This window comes from Octopus bimaculoides, chromosome 30, assembly GCF_046866305.1.
Source record: "Octopus bimaculoides isolate indiv1 chromosome 30, ASM4686630v1, whole genome shotgun sequence".
Lineage (NCBI taxonomy): Eukaryota > Metazoa > Mollusca > Cephalopoda > Octopoda > Octopodidae > Octopus > Octopus bimaculoides.
The window spans coordinates 15335579-15353078 of NC_142957.1; the positions used below are offsets into that span (position 1 = coordinate 15335579).

General features: G+C 39.9%; 2 protein-coding genes across 4 annotated transcripts in view; both read right to left on the reverse strand.

Moving 5' to 3' along the window:
• LOC149130231 (uncharacterized) overlaps positions 1-1879 on the reverse strand; it is a 4617-nt gene extending 2738 nt beyond the window's left edge. Inside the window, exon 1 of one of the 2 annotated variants that reach the window (XM_089346343.1) lies at positions 1645-1879. In XM_089346343.1, coding sequence (XP_089202469.1) covers positions 1645-1684 — 40 coding nt within the window. In that variant the 5' untranslated portion in view covers positions 1685-1879. The other variant, XM_089346342.1, reaches the window with a different exon arrangement.
• A 4381-nt stretch (positions 1880-6260) lies between these two features.
• The window catches only part of LOC106876354 (nucleoporin 88), a 70607-nt gene continuing 59367 nt past the window's right edge, over positions 6261-17500 (reverse strand). For both annotated transcript variants that reach the window (XM_014924854.2, XM_014924853.3), the window contains exons 8-15: positions 16521-16605; positions 16169-16273; positions 9811-9960; positions 9096-9218; positions 8571-8717; positions 7888-8014; positions 6758-6873; positions 6261-6460 (exon numbers count right to left, since the gene is read on the reverse strand). In XM_014924854.2, coding sequence (XP_014780340.1) covers positions 6397-6460; positions 6758-6873; positions 7888-8014; positions 8571-8717; positions 9096-9218; positions 9811-9960; positions 16169-16273; positions 16521-16605 — 917 coding nt within the window. In that variant the 3' untranslated portion in view covers positions 6261-6396. The remainder of the gene's footprint in view (positions 6461-6757; positions 6874-7887; positions 8015-8570; positions 8718-9095; positions 9219-9810; positions 9961-16168; positions 16274-16520; positions 16606-17500) is intronic.

Consider the following 17500-nt stretch of genomic DNA (forward strand, 5'->3'; position numbering starts at 1 on the left):
TGTGAAGGGAACTCATGGAAGGGGTAGACCTAGGAAGATGTGGGATGAAAATGTGCAGGGTTACTGCATTTATTTTCTATAGAGATTTTCCGACTAATTAGTTAGTTTATCAAATTCTTCATCAATTTCAGAATTATCTAAAACAAAGACAGCGTATTTCAATGGAAATATAATAACAGAGGGGTGAGATACTTCCTGAGTTAATGGCAAAAATTAAAAATTCTAAAGAGATGCAGGAATGGCTGTGTGGTTAAGAAGCTTGCTTTGCATCCAATTGGTTATAGGTTCAGTCCCACTGCATGGCACCTTGGGTTAGTGTCTTCTAATACAGCTCCAGACCAACCAATGTCCAGTAAGTGAAATAGACAAATGGAAACTGTGTGAAAGCCCATGGTATGTATATGTGTTTCTTTGTGTTTGTCTCTATCTGTTCTGCCCTTCACTGCTCAACAATCAGCGTTTGTTTGTTAGCCATGTGTTGAGAGGAATTCTTTGGGGTTTGAATAATTCACCTTTGGAAACAAGGGTGTTTTGATCAACATCCTTAAACAACCCTTATTCAGAGACCTTTTGAGGGGGGATGAGCTTCTCTATCTGAAGAAAATTCTAACTGGGCCCCACATGCAAGGCCATGCACTGTTTATCTTAATACAAGATCACCATGTCACACACACATGTGGTTGTGATGCATGTGGCTGGTGTACTCTTATCAGACAAGTAATCATGATGGGTACATTGGGCTTCATATATTTGTACCCCAGGGTCACTATGACGGCCCACACTGCTCTCTCACTCAATAATAATAATGGTAATAATAATAATAATAATAATAATAATAATGATGAAAATAATAATAATAATAATAGTCAAGACGGAGAGTGCGATTTTAGATGTTTTATTCTTTGAACAATATTTCGACAGAACGTCTGTCTTTCTCAAGTTCAAACCAAAAGGTGATTGAAAATTCAAAATTTCAGAAACCAAACACGTAAGCTATGAACGAGAGTAACCAGCGTCCATTCGTTGATAGAATGACTAAAATCGCACTCTTCGTCTTGACTATTTACCTTCGTGAAGAGTTACGTCAATCCTTTTTTTAAAATATAATAATAATAATGATAAGAAGAAGAAGAAGAACAACAACAACAACACCAATAATGATAATCTTTTCTACTGAAGGTAGAAACAAGGCCTTAAGTTTGCGGGGAGGTAACAAAATTTGAACTCAGAACGTACTTTACCTGTGAATTTGCGTGTGTAAACTGGGAATGCATACAATGAGTTTCTCTGCCCTAGGTGTACGGAAAACATTCGACGAGAAATGGAAGAAAATTTGAAGAAAGAAGAAAAAAAACAACATAATAATTATAATAATAATAATAAGGGTGCCTAGGGTACCATATATTTGGATTTGTACAACACTATGTACAAATCCAAATATATGGTACCCAAGGCATAACACCTATATGAACTTCTAACTTGTTGTCTCTTGAGGTCTCTGGTTGAGACTTGGATCCAACTTGTACAAATGCAAAACAAAAGTCAAACATAAAATAATAATAATAACAATAATGATAATTATTATTATTATTATTATTATAGAAATGATCTAGCCATATTATTAAATCAAGTAAAATCACTTACCGTTGTTCTTTAGATCCATGTAACTGTTTTTACTTGGCATTGCCAAATTCTTGCAATGAAACTCAGCGAATGACAGTGAACGCGAGTGGTGTTATGCAATGAAATGTTTCTCTCAACAGAATATCAAAAACTCACCTTGTTTTGTCCGATTTTGTTAGCAGCATGCTTCCTCTTGTAATTGGAGATTTGGGTTTAGAGAGGACAAAGGAGAAATAATACAGAACAAATATTATGTAGAGTGTCACATGTGAATACATACATACATACATCATGCATATATATATGTATATATATATATATATATATATATATATATATATATATACATACATGTATGTATGAACATGTATATATATGTATGTATGTATGTACATATATATGTATGTATGTATATATATATGTATGTATATATATGTATGTATATATATGTATATATATAGATATGCATATATATACATGTATGTATATATATATAAATATATATATATATATATACATACATATATGTATAAACACACACACACATACATATATATATATAAATATATGTATATATATATATATGCATATATATATATATGTGTATACACACACACATATGTATGTATGTGTGAACGCATGTGGCTTAGTGGTAAGGGCATTTGGCTCATGATTGTAAGGTCGTGAGTTCAATTCCCAGCAACACATTGTGCAAGACATTTTACTTCACATTGCTCCATTCCACTCAGCTGGCAAAAATGAGTAGTACCTGTAATTCCCAAGGGCCAGCCTTGTCACACTCTGTGTCACGATGAATCTCCTTGAGAACTACATTAACGGTACACGTGTCTGTGGAGTGCTCAGCCACTTGCATGTTGATTTCATGAGCAGGCTGTTCCGTTGATCGGATCAACTGGGACCCTCGATGTCATAACCAATAGAGTGCTCCATGTATATATATCATCATCATCATCGTTTAACGTCCGCTTTCCATGCTAGCATGGGTTGGACGATTTGACTGAGGACTGGCGAAACCGGATGGCAACACCAGGCTCCAATCTAAATTTGGCACAGTTTCTACAGCTGGATGCCCTTCCTAACGCCAACCACTCAGAGAGTGTAGTAGGTGCTTTTACGTGTCACCCGCACGAAGGCCAGTCAGGCGATACTGGCAACGGCCACGCTCGAAATGGTGTCTTTTATGTGCCACCCGCACAAGAGCCAGTCCAGGGGCACTGGTAACGATCTCGATCGAAAATCCTACGAAGGCCAGTCAGGCGGTACTGGCAACGGCCAGGCTCAAAATGGTGCATCTTATGTGCCACCCGCACAAGAGTCAGTCCAGGGGCACTGGCAACGATCTCACTTGGCTTGCCGGGTCTTCTCACGCACAGCACATTTCCAAAGGTCTCAGTCAGTAGTCATCGCCTCGGTGAGGCCCAGTGTACGAAGGTCTTGCCTCACCACCTCAGCCCAGGTCTTCCTGGGCCTACCTCTTCCACGGGTTCCCTCAACTGTTAGGGTGTGGCACTTTTTCACGCAGCTATCCTCATCCATTCTCACCACATGTCCATACTAGCGCAATCGTCTCTCTTGCACACCACAACTGATGCTTCTAATGTTCAGCTTTTCTCTCAAGATACTTACACTCTGACGGGTATTCACATTGACATTACACATCCAATGGAGCATACTGGCTTCATTCCTTGTGAGCTTACGCATGTCCTCAGCAGTCACAGCCCACGTTTCACCGCCATGTAGCATGGCTGTTCAGACACATGCGTCATACAGTCTGCCTTTTACTCTGAGTGAGAGTCCCTTTGTCGCCAGCAGAGGTAAGAGCTCTCTAAACTTTGCCCAGGCTATTCTTATTCTAGCAGCTACACTTTCAGCGCACCCACCCCCACTACTAACTTGGTCACCCAGATGGCGGAAGCTCTCGACTACCTCTAGTTTTTCACCCTGGAATGAGATAGAAGTTGTTTCCTGTTTGTTTACAGTCTTTATTGCACCTGAATATCTGCCACATACAAAATCTAACTTCCTAGTTAACCTGCCTTTGATATTGCTGCACCTCTTATGTGTCCATAGCTTGCACCGGGTACATCTTATAGAGTTACTACCTACTCCTTTTCTACATACTGAGCAGGGCCATCTACCTGAAGGGGTTTGTGTTTTATCTACCTTCCTACTTATTAGGATTATATATATATATATATATATATATATAAACAATATATGAGTATATGCATATATATGTACATGTGTGTATATACCTTCATCCACATGTACACATGGGTACATGACGTGGCAAAAGAACATGGACAAAATGATAAACAAGGTACAACAAACAAGCAAGCCACATAGAAACATCTCCTTCATCAGCTGCCACCATTGAAACACCGGCGTTTCGAAGAATTAAGGCATATGTATATAGATATACACACATATATATATATATATATATTGATGGAATGGTAGCTAAGTTGCTTCTGTTGCATTTTGACAAATAACTCAAATAAATTACCAAAATATTGTAAAACTTTTGACACAGTACAATATAATGTTGTCTTAGAAATATTGTCTGAATGTAGGACAGGATCGAGATAGCATGGAAACGTTTTTTTTATTAGTTTGTTGGATCAGGCTGACCCAGGGAGTTGAACAATAACCTCGGAGCAATTGAGAGTGTGGGGGGTCTGCTGCAGAGGGGGGGGGGGGGTCAGGGTTGCTATTCCATAAACTAAATCATGAAGAAGAAAGAATAAAAAAAAAAAGGTTTATTTTACTTGTGCATGGAAAACCAAAAGAGAGAATTAAACAATTGAAATGTAGAAAGTAAGACAGACATGAAAAATAAAAGACAAACAGACAGAACACACACATGTATATGTGTGTATGTATGTATATATATATATATATATATATATATATAAACACTCACATATCTTTATATATATATATATATATATATATATATATATATACACACACATACATATCTTTATATATATAAAGATATGTATGTGTGTATATATATCCTCTCTCTCTCTTTGGGAGAGAGGCACAAGCACATACACAGACATATACACACACACATACATATCTTTATATATATATATATATATATATATATATATATATATATACATACACATACATGCATATCTTTATACACAAACACACAGAGAAAGAGTAAGCGAGAGAGAGAGAGAGAGAGAGAGAGCGGGAGAAGCAAACAAAGGTATAGAAACAACATATATATATATATATATATACTTATACTTCAAGAATTTTCTAGAAACATCTCATTGTTAAATATATTATTACTAATCCTCGATTCCAATACATTTCTGTTTTCCTTTTACTTACAAATGTGAAAGGTCAGAAGATTTGGGAGGTGACGAGGCATTAACCAATCAGAATTGCTTATTCCCTCTCTCTCTCTCTCTCAACCCCTTCTCCTCCCTCTCCTTCATGTCTCTCATGCATTTCAATCAAGGTTAGACAGGGTCTGAGAGAAGATTTAGAGTCGAGGTTTGTGGGTTAGGTGATTTGGGGCTAAAGTTTGGTGTCACAGCTGCACTTTTGGTTAAGGTTGGTGTCGGGGTTAAGAAGAAAGAATATTTTTTTCCGCCTTATTCCAAGGTTGAGCAAAAGCAAACATCCCACGTCAGGATCAAACACAACCATCAAAAAAAACACGGTTGTTTAATTCTGGTTGCAAATATTTCGATCACATACACACATCCATGTGTATCTATATATGTATGTGGCCTATATATGTGTGTTTGTTTGTATTTGAATACATTGAACACACACACACACACATATATATATATATATATATATATATATATATATATATATACATATATATAGTCTTTTACTGGTTTCAGTCATTTGACTGCAGCCATGCTGCAGCACCACCTTTAGTCGAGCAAATTGACCCCAGCACTTATTCTTTGTAAGCCTAGTACTTATTCTATCGGTCTCTTTTGCCGAACTGCTAAGTTACAGGGACGTAAACACACCAGCATCGGTTGTCAAACGATGTTGGGGGGGGGGGGGGGACAAACACAGACACACAAACATATATACACACACATATATATATATATATATATACACATATACGATGGGCTTCTTTCAGTTTCCGTCTACCAAATCCACTCACAAGGCTCTGGTCAGCCCGAGGCCATAGTAGAAGAGCCTAACTGGCTCCTGTGCCAGTGGCACGTAAAAAGCACCCACTACACTCTCAGAGTGGTTGGCATTAGGAAGGGCATCCAGCTGTAGAAACATTGCCAGATCAGACTGGAGCCTGGTGCAGCCTTCTGGCTCTCCAGACCTCAGTCAAACCGTCCATCCCATGCCAGCATGGAAAACGGATGATGATGATGAGGAGGAGGAGGAGGACATAGCAGCAGTAGTAGTAGTAGTAGTAGTAGTAGTAGTAGTAGTAGTAGTAGTAGTATCACCAGACACTGCACTTGAGGATGGCTGTAGTCCAATGACTCAAGCCTGCAGAAGAACATCTTCACATTTGACTTCTATTTTTTTTGTTTTGTCATAAAAAAAAAAACATAAAAAAAGAACAATATTTGTGTAAAATACTAAGGCAAGGAATAGAGTTATTTTGAAAAACATGGAAAACTTTTATTGGAAAAATATTTCATTTTTGTTTGTGATGAATCGTTGGAGAGAAATATAGAGTCTTTGTAGATGAGGTGGCGCTTTCCCCCTCTTCTCGACACACTAACATGCATTAACTCAGCTCAGGGTCTCCAGTTTCAAGTCTTTCACAGACTTCATCAAAGAATTGATGTCATCATTTCTGGAAAAGACAAAAGAAAAATCATTTCATTTCCCAACCTATGGGATGCAGTAAAATTCTATAAAAAGAACGAGATGACAAAACCTAAACATTAAGGTGTGTGTGTGTATGCATTTATTCATTCCAAGATGTAAGCAACCCCCAGATGTTAAGGGACTTGTTAATAAGAAGCTGAAATTGGGCAGTACTGGAGATACAGTTGGCCCTAAAAAATATAGCATTGAGATGTTCAATTTAAGACTAGTGTACATTTAACCCAACCCGGTCCCAACAAATAGGAAAAAAAACAGAACTTACTGGTCCTTCAGGATATCCTTAATCTGTACCAAGTTTTGGCTGCTGAGTACTGTATTAGGGCAAGCAGATTTGCTGAGGGACAGTTGATGTTCTTGGTATTCCTTCTTTTTCTTTGTCTGATGGAGAAAATAATGAATGTGAGTGAAGGGAGAGAAAGAAAGAGAGAGCGAGAAAAAAAAACAGAGAAGGAGTTTGGAAGAGTAAGACAAGTGTCAGGTAACCATTATTAACCCTTTAGCAGTCTGATTCATCTGTCAAAAGCAATGCTTATTTAGTCTCGTTCATCACCATCATAGAATGCCCATTTTCCATGCTGGCATGGGTTGGACGGTTTGACAGGATCTGGCCAGATGGCGGGCTAAGACAGAAACGTGCAGAAGTTACTATTGTTTTAAAGAATTATAAAGAAAAATCTCAACAATTTTGATTTGTAAATACTAAGAAATTTTGTTGAATCTTACATTATAAAAGACAAGCTGTTCTCCATTTGTTTGTCCGTCGCAACATATATGCACAAAGAGGGAAGAAAGGGAGGAGAAAAGTCTTTGTTGAGAGAAATACAATGAGAGAGAGAGAGTGTGTGTGAGTTTATGAAAGATAGATAGGTAGTGTTGTCATCATAGTAACTAACAAGTTTTGATTAAAAACAATCTCTCAAATAAGGGAAAATATAAACCTTCTCTCTCTCTCTCTCTCTCTCTCTCTCTGATCATCATCATCATCGTCTCTTGCCTCATAATAATTACTCTCTCTCTCTTACTATAAGCAGCAGCATTTCCAGTTAAATAATCATGTTTACATCATCATTTTAAATCTGGATCTATTTCAATGCCATAGCAACTGCCCTCACACCATCTTGTCCGGTTTTGTGCGTCCCTCCTTCTCAAGCCAACCCTTCCGATCCCCTCCTCCACCTGTCTCCCTCCCCCACATTTTCCTTGGTACCCTCTTCAGAACATGCTCCTCATCCTTCCTCAACACACGCCCATACCACTGCACTCCATTCCACTGATTCCCCCAGCCCCAGCATCCCCATCAAGTAAGTCCTCAGTCCTCTGAAATAATCACATCTACGAAAAAGCAAAAAAAAGGTAAGAACAAAAAAAAAAAAAAAAAAAAAAAAAACTGACTTTGTTTAATTCTTTGCGAAGCGATTCCAGTTCCACTTCCATATTCTTCAGTTCCTTCCTCATATCTCTCTCAGCATCAGACAGAATGGGAAGATGGCTCTGGATCTTACGGACCAACACAGATAATCTGGAGAAAAACAAGAAAGAAGAAGAAGTATGAGCAACTTGTTTTGGGCCCCAGTTGTATTAACCCTGCTGAAACAGTGCTTAGTGGCATTTCACCGGTCCATTTTCATTACAGGGACAACTCATTGTTGCCAGCTGAGTGGGCTGGAGCAACATCAGATAAAGGGTCTCGCTCAAGGATGTGGGTTCCAGTTGATCTGATCAATAGAACAGCCCGTTTGTGAAATTAACTTGCAAGTGGCTGAGCACTCCACAGACACATGCACCCTTAACGTAGTTCTCAGAGAGATTCATCAAGACACGAAACGTAATAAGGCTGGCCCTTTGAAACACAGTTACTGCTCATTTTTGCTAACCACGTGGACTGAGCAGCGTGAAATAAAATGTCTTCCTCGGGGACATAATACACTGCTGGGAATTGAACTCATGATCTTGTGACTGTAAGTCGAATACACTAACCACTAAGCCACATGCCTTAAATTGTTAGTGAGGATGATACTTACTGCCACAAGTGTACAAATAGACATACAAATACACATGCAGAATACCATGCCCACCTCTTCAGAAGACTGTCCTGTTTCTCTTTGCTCAATTCATATTTCTCTGCCAGAGCTTGACTGAAGTCCTTCAGGGTCGACTGACTCTTAGCCATTTCCTTCAGTTCCGACATTTGGTAACTTTTCTGGGCCGTTAAAATATTCATCCTAAAAAAATACAAGAGAGAGAGAGAGTGAAGTCAAAATATATCACTGGTGGTGGTGGTGACGGAGGTGTTGGTGAAGGTGGTGGTGATGGAGTAGTGATGGTGGTAGTGGTGGAGGTGTTGGTGAAGGTGGTGGTGGTGGAGGAGGCAGTGACGGCAGAAATGGTGGTGGTGGTGGTGACAGTAGAGGTGGCAGTGATGAGGATGATGGTGGCGGCGGTGACGGAAGTGTCGGTGAAGGTGGCGATAGCAGTGGAGGAGGCAATGGCAGTGGTGGTTGGTGATGATGGTGATGATGGTAGTGGTGATGGTAGTGTTGGCTGGGGTGCGGGGGTGAGGGGGCTTCTGCCTGCATATATGCGCGCTTGCTGTACCTTACCTTCGTTTGATTTCCTCAATGGCCAGATCCTGCTTCTGGATGTATTGTTCACGGAAGACTTTGGTGCTTCGGATCAACAGCATGTAGCATTCCTCCTGGCTAATGTCGGCACTCTTCCCGCTTCTGCAAAGAAAAGCCAACCAGCGCCGGACATTATAACTTTGCCTTCATTGCAAAGGGTGTATATTTACATCATACATACATAGATATATATGTCTGTATACATCCATCTGTGTATTTTGATATATATATATACTCTTTCACTCTTTTACTTGTTTCAGTCTTTTGACTGCAGCCATGCTGGAGCACCGCCTTTTAGTCGAGCAAATCAACACCAGGACTTATTCTTTGGAAGCCCAGTACTTATTCTATCGGTCTCTTTTTTGCCGAACCACTAAGTTACGGGGGCGTAAACACACCAGCATCGGTTGTCAAGCGATGTTGTGGGGACACATTGCTTCACATTTATGTGCTTACTCCGGTATATATATTTCAAAAACAACGAATGGAAATACTACAGAAGCATAAACAGAACATTTGTAGCTTATTCCTCATCGGTCAATGCCCAAAAGATCATTACAATTTCATGCCTTTAATGTTAAATATACACATGTATATTTATACACATATGCACATATACACACATGAGTTCAATTTTATAAACAAGAAAAAACCCCAACAAAACCTCAGAAAATAAGGTAAAAAAGGGGCTTACTTTAAGAGTGGGGTACTTGCTGTCCTCTGTAATATTTTGGCCAATTGATGATCAAAGGGTTCTTTGGACAGTTCCTTGAGTGGGGATCCAAAGGCATCGGAAGAATTCTGGGTGGAACAGCTGAGAATGAGTGGCAGTTTGTAGCGTTCACTGTAAGAAATGAGTTGTTGACATTGAAGTATGTGTGTGGCAGTATAGGGGGTACTTTTAGACAGGGGTATAGGGGGTGTGTGTAGGTGGATGTCTTGGGTATGGCTTTGAACTGCATCTGGTCGTGGCACCCTGCTTCAGGAGTTCTGGGGTCCTAACCCCCTCACACCAGATCCCTTGTGGGCTCCTGAGCAAAAACATAAATAACTGCATATACAGCTCAAGAGTAACTAAGGGACAGACTCACAAAACAATTCAGGAGAATAACAATAATGGGCCTATCTCACAACTATTGTATTTGTTAGGCAAACTAGTGGACCGAATCACAAAAACATTCAGAATAACAAGGGTGTGGAGTGGAGTGAAAGCATTTGAAGAGGCCAGGATGATGCAAGCAGGGCTCAAGAGACATTTAAGGAAAAAGGTGAAGACTGAGAAGGTGAATGACAAGGACCTTTTTGTGTGCACAGTCTGTGACAGACCATGTCTGTCCTTGGCTGGCCTCAAATCTCACCTGCAAACCCATGGAAAACAAACCTCACCCAGCTATTCTGATTATATGTCTGTGCACACGTTTGAATGTGGTGTGTGCCAGAGGGTTTGCAAATCCAATGGGGGTCTTAAAAGACATGTTAGGATCCACAATGAGCAGAACTTACTTGCAGGTATTGGTAGTGCAAATCAGAGGTGCAATCTGTGTGGGTGTTTTTTCAAAACACTGTCTGGTTTAAAAAGCCACATCAGACGCCATGAAAGGGCTAAGGTGTAGGTGCAGGAGGTGGTCAAACTCTGTTTAAGGAGTAGACAACCACCATATATATATATATATATATATATATATTATAAGGTTTTTAACTTTTAAATTTTCATATTCAAAAGAGACAGAGACTTCAAACTCGATATATCGATTTATTCACCACTCTTTTGAATATGAAAATTTAAAAGTTAAAACCCTTATATATATATATATCATCATCATCATCATCATCATCATCGTTTAACGTCCGCTTTCCATGCTAGCATGGGTTGGACTATTTGACTGAGGACTGGTGAAACCGGATGGCAACACCAGGCTCCAGTCTAATTTGGCAGAGTTTCTACAGCTGGATGCCCTTCCTAATGCCAACCACTCAGAGAGTGTAGTGGGTGCTTTTACGTGTCACCCGCACGAAAATGGCCACGCTCGAAATGGTGTCTTTTATGTGCCACCCGCACAAGCCAGTCCAGGGGCACTGGCAACGATCTCACTCGAAAATCCTACGGGAGCCAGTCAGGCGGATATATATTATAAGGTTTTTAACTTTTAAATTTTCATATTCAAAAGTCACTGGATAAGTTTGGCACAGAAATGTTAACATAGAGTGGTGAATAAATCAATATATCGAATTTGAAGTCTCTGTCTCTTTTGAATATGAAAATTTAAAAGTTTAAAAACCTTATAATATAAATATAAACTGTGAGAACGACCCTTAAGGAATCTAGTTAATGATCCCCTAAGGTAAGTTCTTATGCTATATTGGTAACGGTTGCTACATCCTCTGGAAAAATTATTATATATATATATATATATATATATATATATATATATATATATATATAGATATATAGGGCAGGGAATTGTCAATTAGTAATAAAATTAATAATTAACAATTTTGCCGAGTAGCTCAGTATGAAAAAAATCTTTATCGGTAAAACCATTTATAATCATAAATATACAGGGATTAGCATGACTTGCTTCTCCAACATACTGAGAATTCAGAAATAGCAGTCAAAGAACTACTGATTGGAGTGAGGTGTTTTGAACTCACTAGCCGATAAATTTCTTAGTGCCTGCCTCACGTGGTCTTGATGTCGCATGGTCAAAATTCACATGAGTTATTAGACACTTCCAAATTTATTCGAATATTGAGGCTGAAGATCGGAATAGGGTAACCTCATACCCTTAACCGTGAAACGTCGTACCCAATTAACTAAAGGCAGGTTTGTTTTTGCTCTTCTCTTCTGTTTCTTGTTCTGTTTGTGCCATAAATATCGCCATCCGTTAGAGAAAAAATTTGTAGTTTGGAATCAGTAGTTCTTTGACTGCTATTTCTGAATTCTCAGTATGTTGGTGAAGCAGGCTTCTGCTAATCCCTGTATATTTATGATTATATATATATATATATATATATATATATATATACTAAATTAAGGGATCAGCAAACAGGATGCTTCACCACATACCGAAGTTCAGAAATAGCAGCTAAAAATGCTGAAACTCCAACAGATGGCAGTTACCCGCAACTCACACAGGCAAAACAAGAAGAAAAATAACGAACTAAACTAGCCATAGTTAATCATAGACATGTTTCTGGTTTAGAAGGATAAAAGGAGTTTCATCATTTTTAGCTGCTATTTCTGAACTTTGGTATGTGGTGAAGCAACCTGTTTGCTGATCCCTTAATTTTGTTTATAAATGTATAAGAACTTTTAAATAAGTTCCACACATAGATATATATATATATATATATATATATATATATATATATATATATATATATATATGATATTAGGATAAAGACTTTATAAGAATTTATCAAGTAGTTAGCGTGAAAAAAACCTCATAAGGAAAAAAGCCATCATTTTTTTCCATAAATATATATAATTTGATTTATATAACGGCATTACTATACAATAATGCCTCATGCTTAGAGGAACTCCATAGGTCAAAACTACGAAAATAAGCACATTCTTACCAATTGCGAGGGAATGCAACTTTTTGGTAGTTTTGACTTATGGAGTCCCTCTAAGCGTGAGGCATTATTGTATATAATTTAAATTATATATATATATATATATATATATGCGTATGTATGTAATGTATATATTCCCTGTAGAACAGAAACAGACGAACAGATGCAACAAACAGCTGAAGAACCTCTTAAATCTGTTTATATTTCCCAAGATAATAAATCTATATTGGAGAGTCTAAAACCTCAGATAAAAATAATCCTTCACATCTCTCTCTCTCTCTCTTGGCACCGCTCTCTAACACCTCTGACTCTTTCTCTTTCTGTCACCAACACCCCTAACTCTCTCTCTCTCTCTCTCTGTCTGTCTAATACCCTTAAGTCTCTAAACCTCTCAACTTCTCTATCTAACACCCCCAAACTCTCTCACTGTCACCAACACTTATAACTCTCTCTCTCTCTTTAACACTACTTTGCTCCCCCCTCTCCTTGTCTCTCTCTGTCTACCCCCCTTAATTCTCCAAACCTCCTTCTCACTCTCTCTCTCTCTTTCTCTTTCTCTACTATTTCATTCTTCTTATAAGATAAGTAGTTAAACGGGACTGTTGCTGATGCTGTTCTTGGAGATGATGATGGTGCTATTATAGGGGGAGGTGTGTGTGTGTGGTGGGGAAGAAGAGGTGTAGGAAAGATTCACTTTCTCTCTCTCTCTCTCCCATCAACAGTCTGGAGGAAGAGAGAGAGAGAGAGAGAGAGAGAGAGAGAGAGACAGAGCGGGAAAGAGAGAAAAGTGGCTTAAGTATAGAGGGTCTGTTGAAAAAACAAGAGATCACAACACCATGACCACCACCACCACCACCGCCAGTCCCTCCTGCAGACCCCAATCCCTACAGCATATGTTCTACACACATGTCACATGGTGTTCAGTCAACACCCCCAACACCCCCCCATCTTTCATCTCTCCCTCTCTCTCTTTCTCATCTACCCCCTTCCCCCGCCCCACTCATCCTCCTCACTTCCTCAAGATGGGAGCTGCTGCTTCTTCTTCCTTCTTCTTCTTCCTTCATTTCCTTCAATCTCATGCATGACCTGCTTCCACAGAGTTTGTCTCTAACTGAGGGGTTTACCTACAGACAAGTGAGGTGGCAGTGGTGATGGTGGTGGAGGTGGTGGAATGATGGTAATGGTGGTGGTGAAGGAGGTGATGGTGGTGATATTGGTGGAGTGATGGTGATGGTGGTGGTGGAGTGGTGGAGGTGGTGATGGTGATGGTGGTGGAGGTGGTGGTGGCGGCGGTGGAGGTGGTGATGGTGGTCATGGCAATGATGTTGGTACTACTGATAGTGATAGCAATTCTGATGATGATGATGACGATGATGGCAAGTGGGGATGCTGAGGTGATGCAGTATGGAGTCGGTGGTGGTGATGGCGGAGGTTGGTGCAACACGGCACTAGTGATAGCAATGGGGTGGGGTGGGGTGGGTGCTGGACCAGGGAGTTGGTCATTGTGGTCCCTAGAAATCAGGAGCTAGCTGAGGAGGGGAGGGGAGGTATGTTGATGGTTGTGGAGGTTGGTGTACTAAACCCTGCCCCCCCCCCCCCCCCCGCTGGTACTGGTGTCTGGTGTTAATTTTGGCGCCTTTTTACCAATCAGCCCCACTCCCCTTTTACCAACCACTGCTGCTGCTGAAATGGACTAGGGAGATGGCGGGGTGGGGGTACCTTACATAAGGGGAGGAGGGAGGGACCTTGAGATTATAATGGTAAAGAGGGGTAACAGTGATATCAACACCTCTACCCCCTTGCCCCGTGTTGTCTCTGATCTTTTTCTCTTTGATTTCTGTCCCCAGAAGGGCAGGGGACAAGGTTACTGTGGGCCCTGATACTATCATCAGGTGAGCCCTTAATATAGGGCTCCTGTTCTCCTTTCTCTCTCTCTTCCCCCTCCCCTTCTCTACCACTCTCTCCTTTCTCTTTCATGTCTCTTTATCTCTACATGTTTGCATCTGGGTTGTATGTGTGTGTGTATGTGTGTGCGCGTGCCGCCTTGTCAGTATACTTGTGTGTGCGTGTGTGTTACTGCGTCAGTATGCATGTGTGTGCGTGCGTCTGTATGTGTATGAAGTTGGTAACTTCCATTGAAGCTGGTGCCAGAGATGGAGGGATGGAACAGCTGTTAAATTGTGATGGGAGACTGGCTGTGGCAATGGAGAGAGAGAGGGGGGACAGAAAGCAAGAGAGAGAAAAAAAAACGACTGGTAGGAGAATTAGGGGTAGACCAAGAATGAGATCATCATCATCATCATCGTTTAACGTCCGCTTTCCATGCTAGCATGGGTTGGACGATTTGACTGAGGATTGGTGAAACTGGATGGCTACACCAGGCTCCAATCTAAATTTGGCAGAGTTTCTATAGCTGGATGCCCTTCCTAACGCCAACCACTCCGAGAGTGTAGTAGGTGCTTTTACGTGTCACCCGCATGAAGGCCAGTCAGGCGGTACTGGCAACGGCCACGCTCGAAATGGTGTCTTTTATGTGCCACCCACACAAGCCAGTCCAGGGGCACTGGCAACGATCAAAAAATTTCCGCAAGACCCCTTAGTGCAAGCCCTGGGTGATATTGAACCCTGCCCAGGATGTTATTGGTATCTACATATGCCTTTACCCACAAGACCACCGAGACAAATATCCACAGTCTCAGTTGGTCACATTTGGGAACTCAGCCGGAAGCTGTAACAGTTTCTTCTGATAGGACCCTATGGAAGCGGTGCCTGACGACTCTAATCCAATGACACTTGCAGGAGGAGTGAATAGAGAACATGGATGAATGGATGAAACAAATAGAACAATGCAAAAATGTGTGAGTTTATGCATATTTGTCTATATGTAATTACTTGAGAAATGTGTGTGTGTGTGTGTGTACACTTACTGGATCTTTTTTAAAACGGGGGCCACATTTTTCATTAACGAAACACTTTGAAACTTGGAACACTGGTAGAATGTGTCATATAAAACATCTTTTTCTCTTAGTCTTCTTAAAAAAAAAAGAAATCCCTAAGTTATTCCATGTTAAAGTTGTCGTATTTCTGTAATTTCAACCAATCACTGACGTCCATTCAGCCGATATACATTAAGTGCCGACTACATAAACAAACGATTCTGAAACAATTCTATCGGTGATAGGGTTAGGGTTAGGGTAAAACAGCAAATTTAAAAAGAAAAAAGCAAATAAAACGAAGCTATGGCTTAATCAGCCAAAGGAGTAAATGTAAACAACTGAATACTTGTCAGTGATTGGTTGAAATTATCGAAATAAGACAATTTTTTACATGAAATAAATTCGAATACAAAAATATTTTTCTGTTCTATAACACAAAATAGATAAGTATACGAAGTTTGAAAGTCTTTCCGTACCAAAAACACTACGTAAAACATTAATGAAAAATGTGGCCCCCGTTTTAAAATAGATCCCACTTACTTGAGTGGTATGGTGAGAAACTCCAGCTCACTGGTGAGCACAATGATTGTTTTACCAAGAAGATGGTTGGTGGTAGTTCCAAGGCCGAGGACCGGAAACTGTGGGCTGGAAAGAAAGAAAAAGAGACAGATACAAATATATACAAACTTAAATATGAGAGTGAGTTCCATATTAGTTGGCAATGAAAGTGACAGATATAAACACACATACACACACACACACATATATATATACATACATACCCCCACCCCACAAACATGTATGCACACTCACACACCCAAACCCACAAAGAAATAGCTGAACAAATAAGACCGTAGCCTTAATCAAACAGAGCAAGCGAAGGACTCAATACCTGGAGTTGAGCGGTTTCGTACACAGGACATGTTCGACAAGGCATTTCTCCGACTGAGATATATTTGGGATGTTCTCTTCATTGACTGAAATGATAGAAATACAATGTTAGGGGTCAGCCAGCATGTACTTGAAAAGGGAATCTAACGCTGGCCAAAAGAGTGACCATTACAGTGGGATGTATATAACACGATAGAGACTTTATAGATATATGTATCAGAGCAGTGATTCGAAACCGAGGTCTAATTGGCCCTTGGAAGACCATTTAGGATTTTGTTGGCTTGCGAAGACCTGTTGGGGCAAGCGAAAGCGAAATCGTGATGGCACCTGTGCCCAGCCTCGTCTTCGTGGCACATGTAAAGACATTCGAGCGAGATCATTTCCAGTGCCGCTGGACTGGCTCCTGTGCAGGTGGCATGTAAAATACGTCACAACTCATTTCTACAGCTGAGTGTGAACTGGAGAAACGTGAAATAAAGTGTCTTGCTCAAGAACACAACACACAGCCAAGTCCGAGAATTGAACTCACTACCTCATGAGCGTGAGCTTGTCAGAGTCTAACAGTTTAGCTAATCCACTGCTCTGAGACTTGTATTTTTAATTAATCAATCCCAAAAAGATGGAATGTAAAGCTGACCATGGTAGGAATTGAACTCAGGGCACAGGGAACCAAAAATACAAAAAAAAAAAAAAATTGATTAAAAGAGAAAATAAAAACAAAAAGGCATCTTTTATTAATTAATAATATGAAAAAAATCATATGAAATATATGTATCTTCTCACTATACGCCTCACTCTGATAAGAATTTTCAACACAAAACGAGGAAAAAAAAAAGGTAGAGATGGACTATATGTAATCTGAACCTTTCCCCCCCTTGTTTATTAATTTTTTTTTACGGAATCCCACGTTTTAGGCTATGGAGATTCCGATTCTGAAAAAAAATTTTTTGAAAAATTTCAATCCCCGCCCCCACCAAGCAG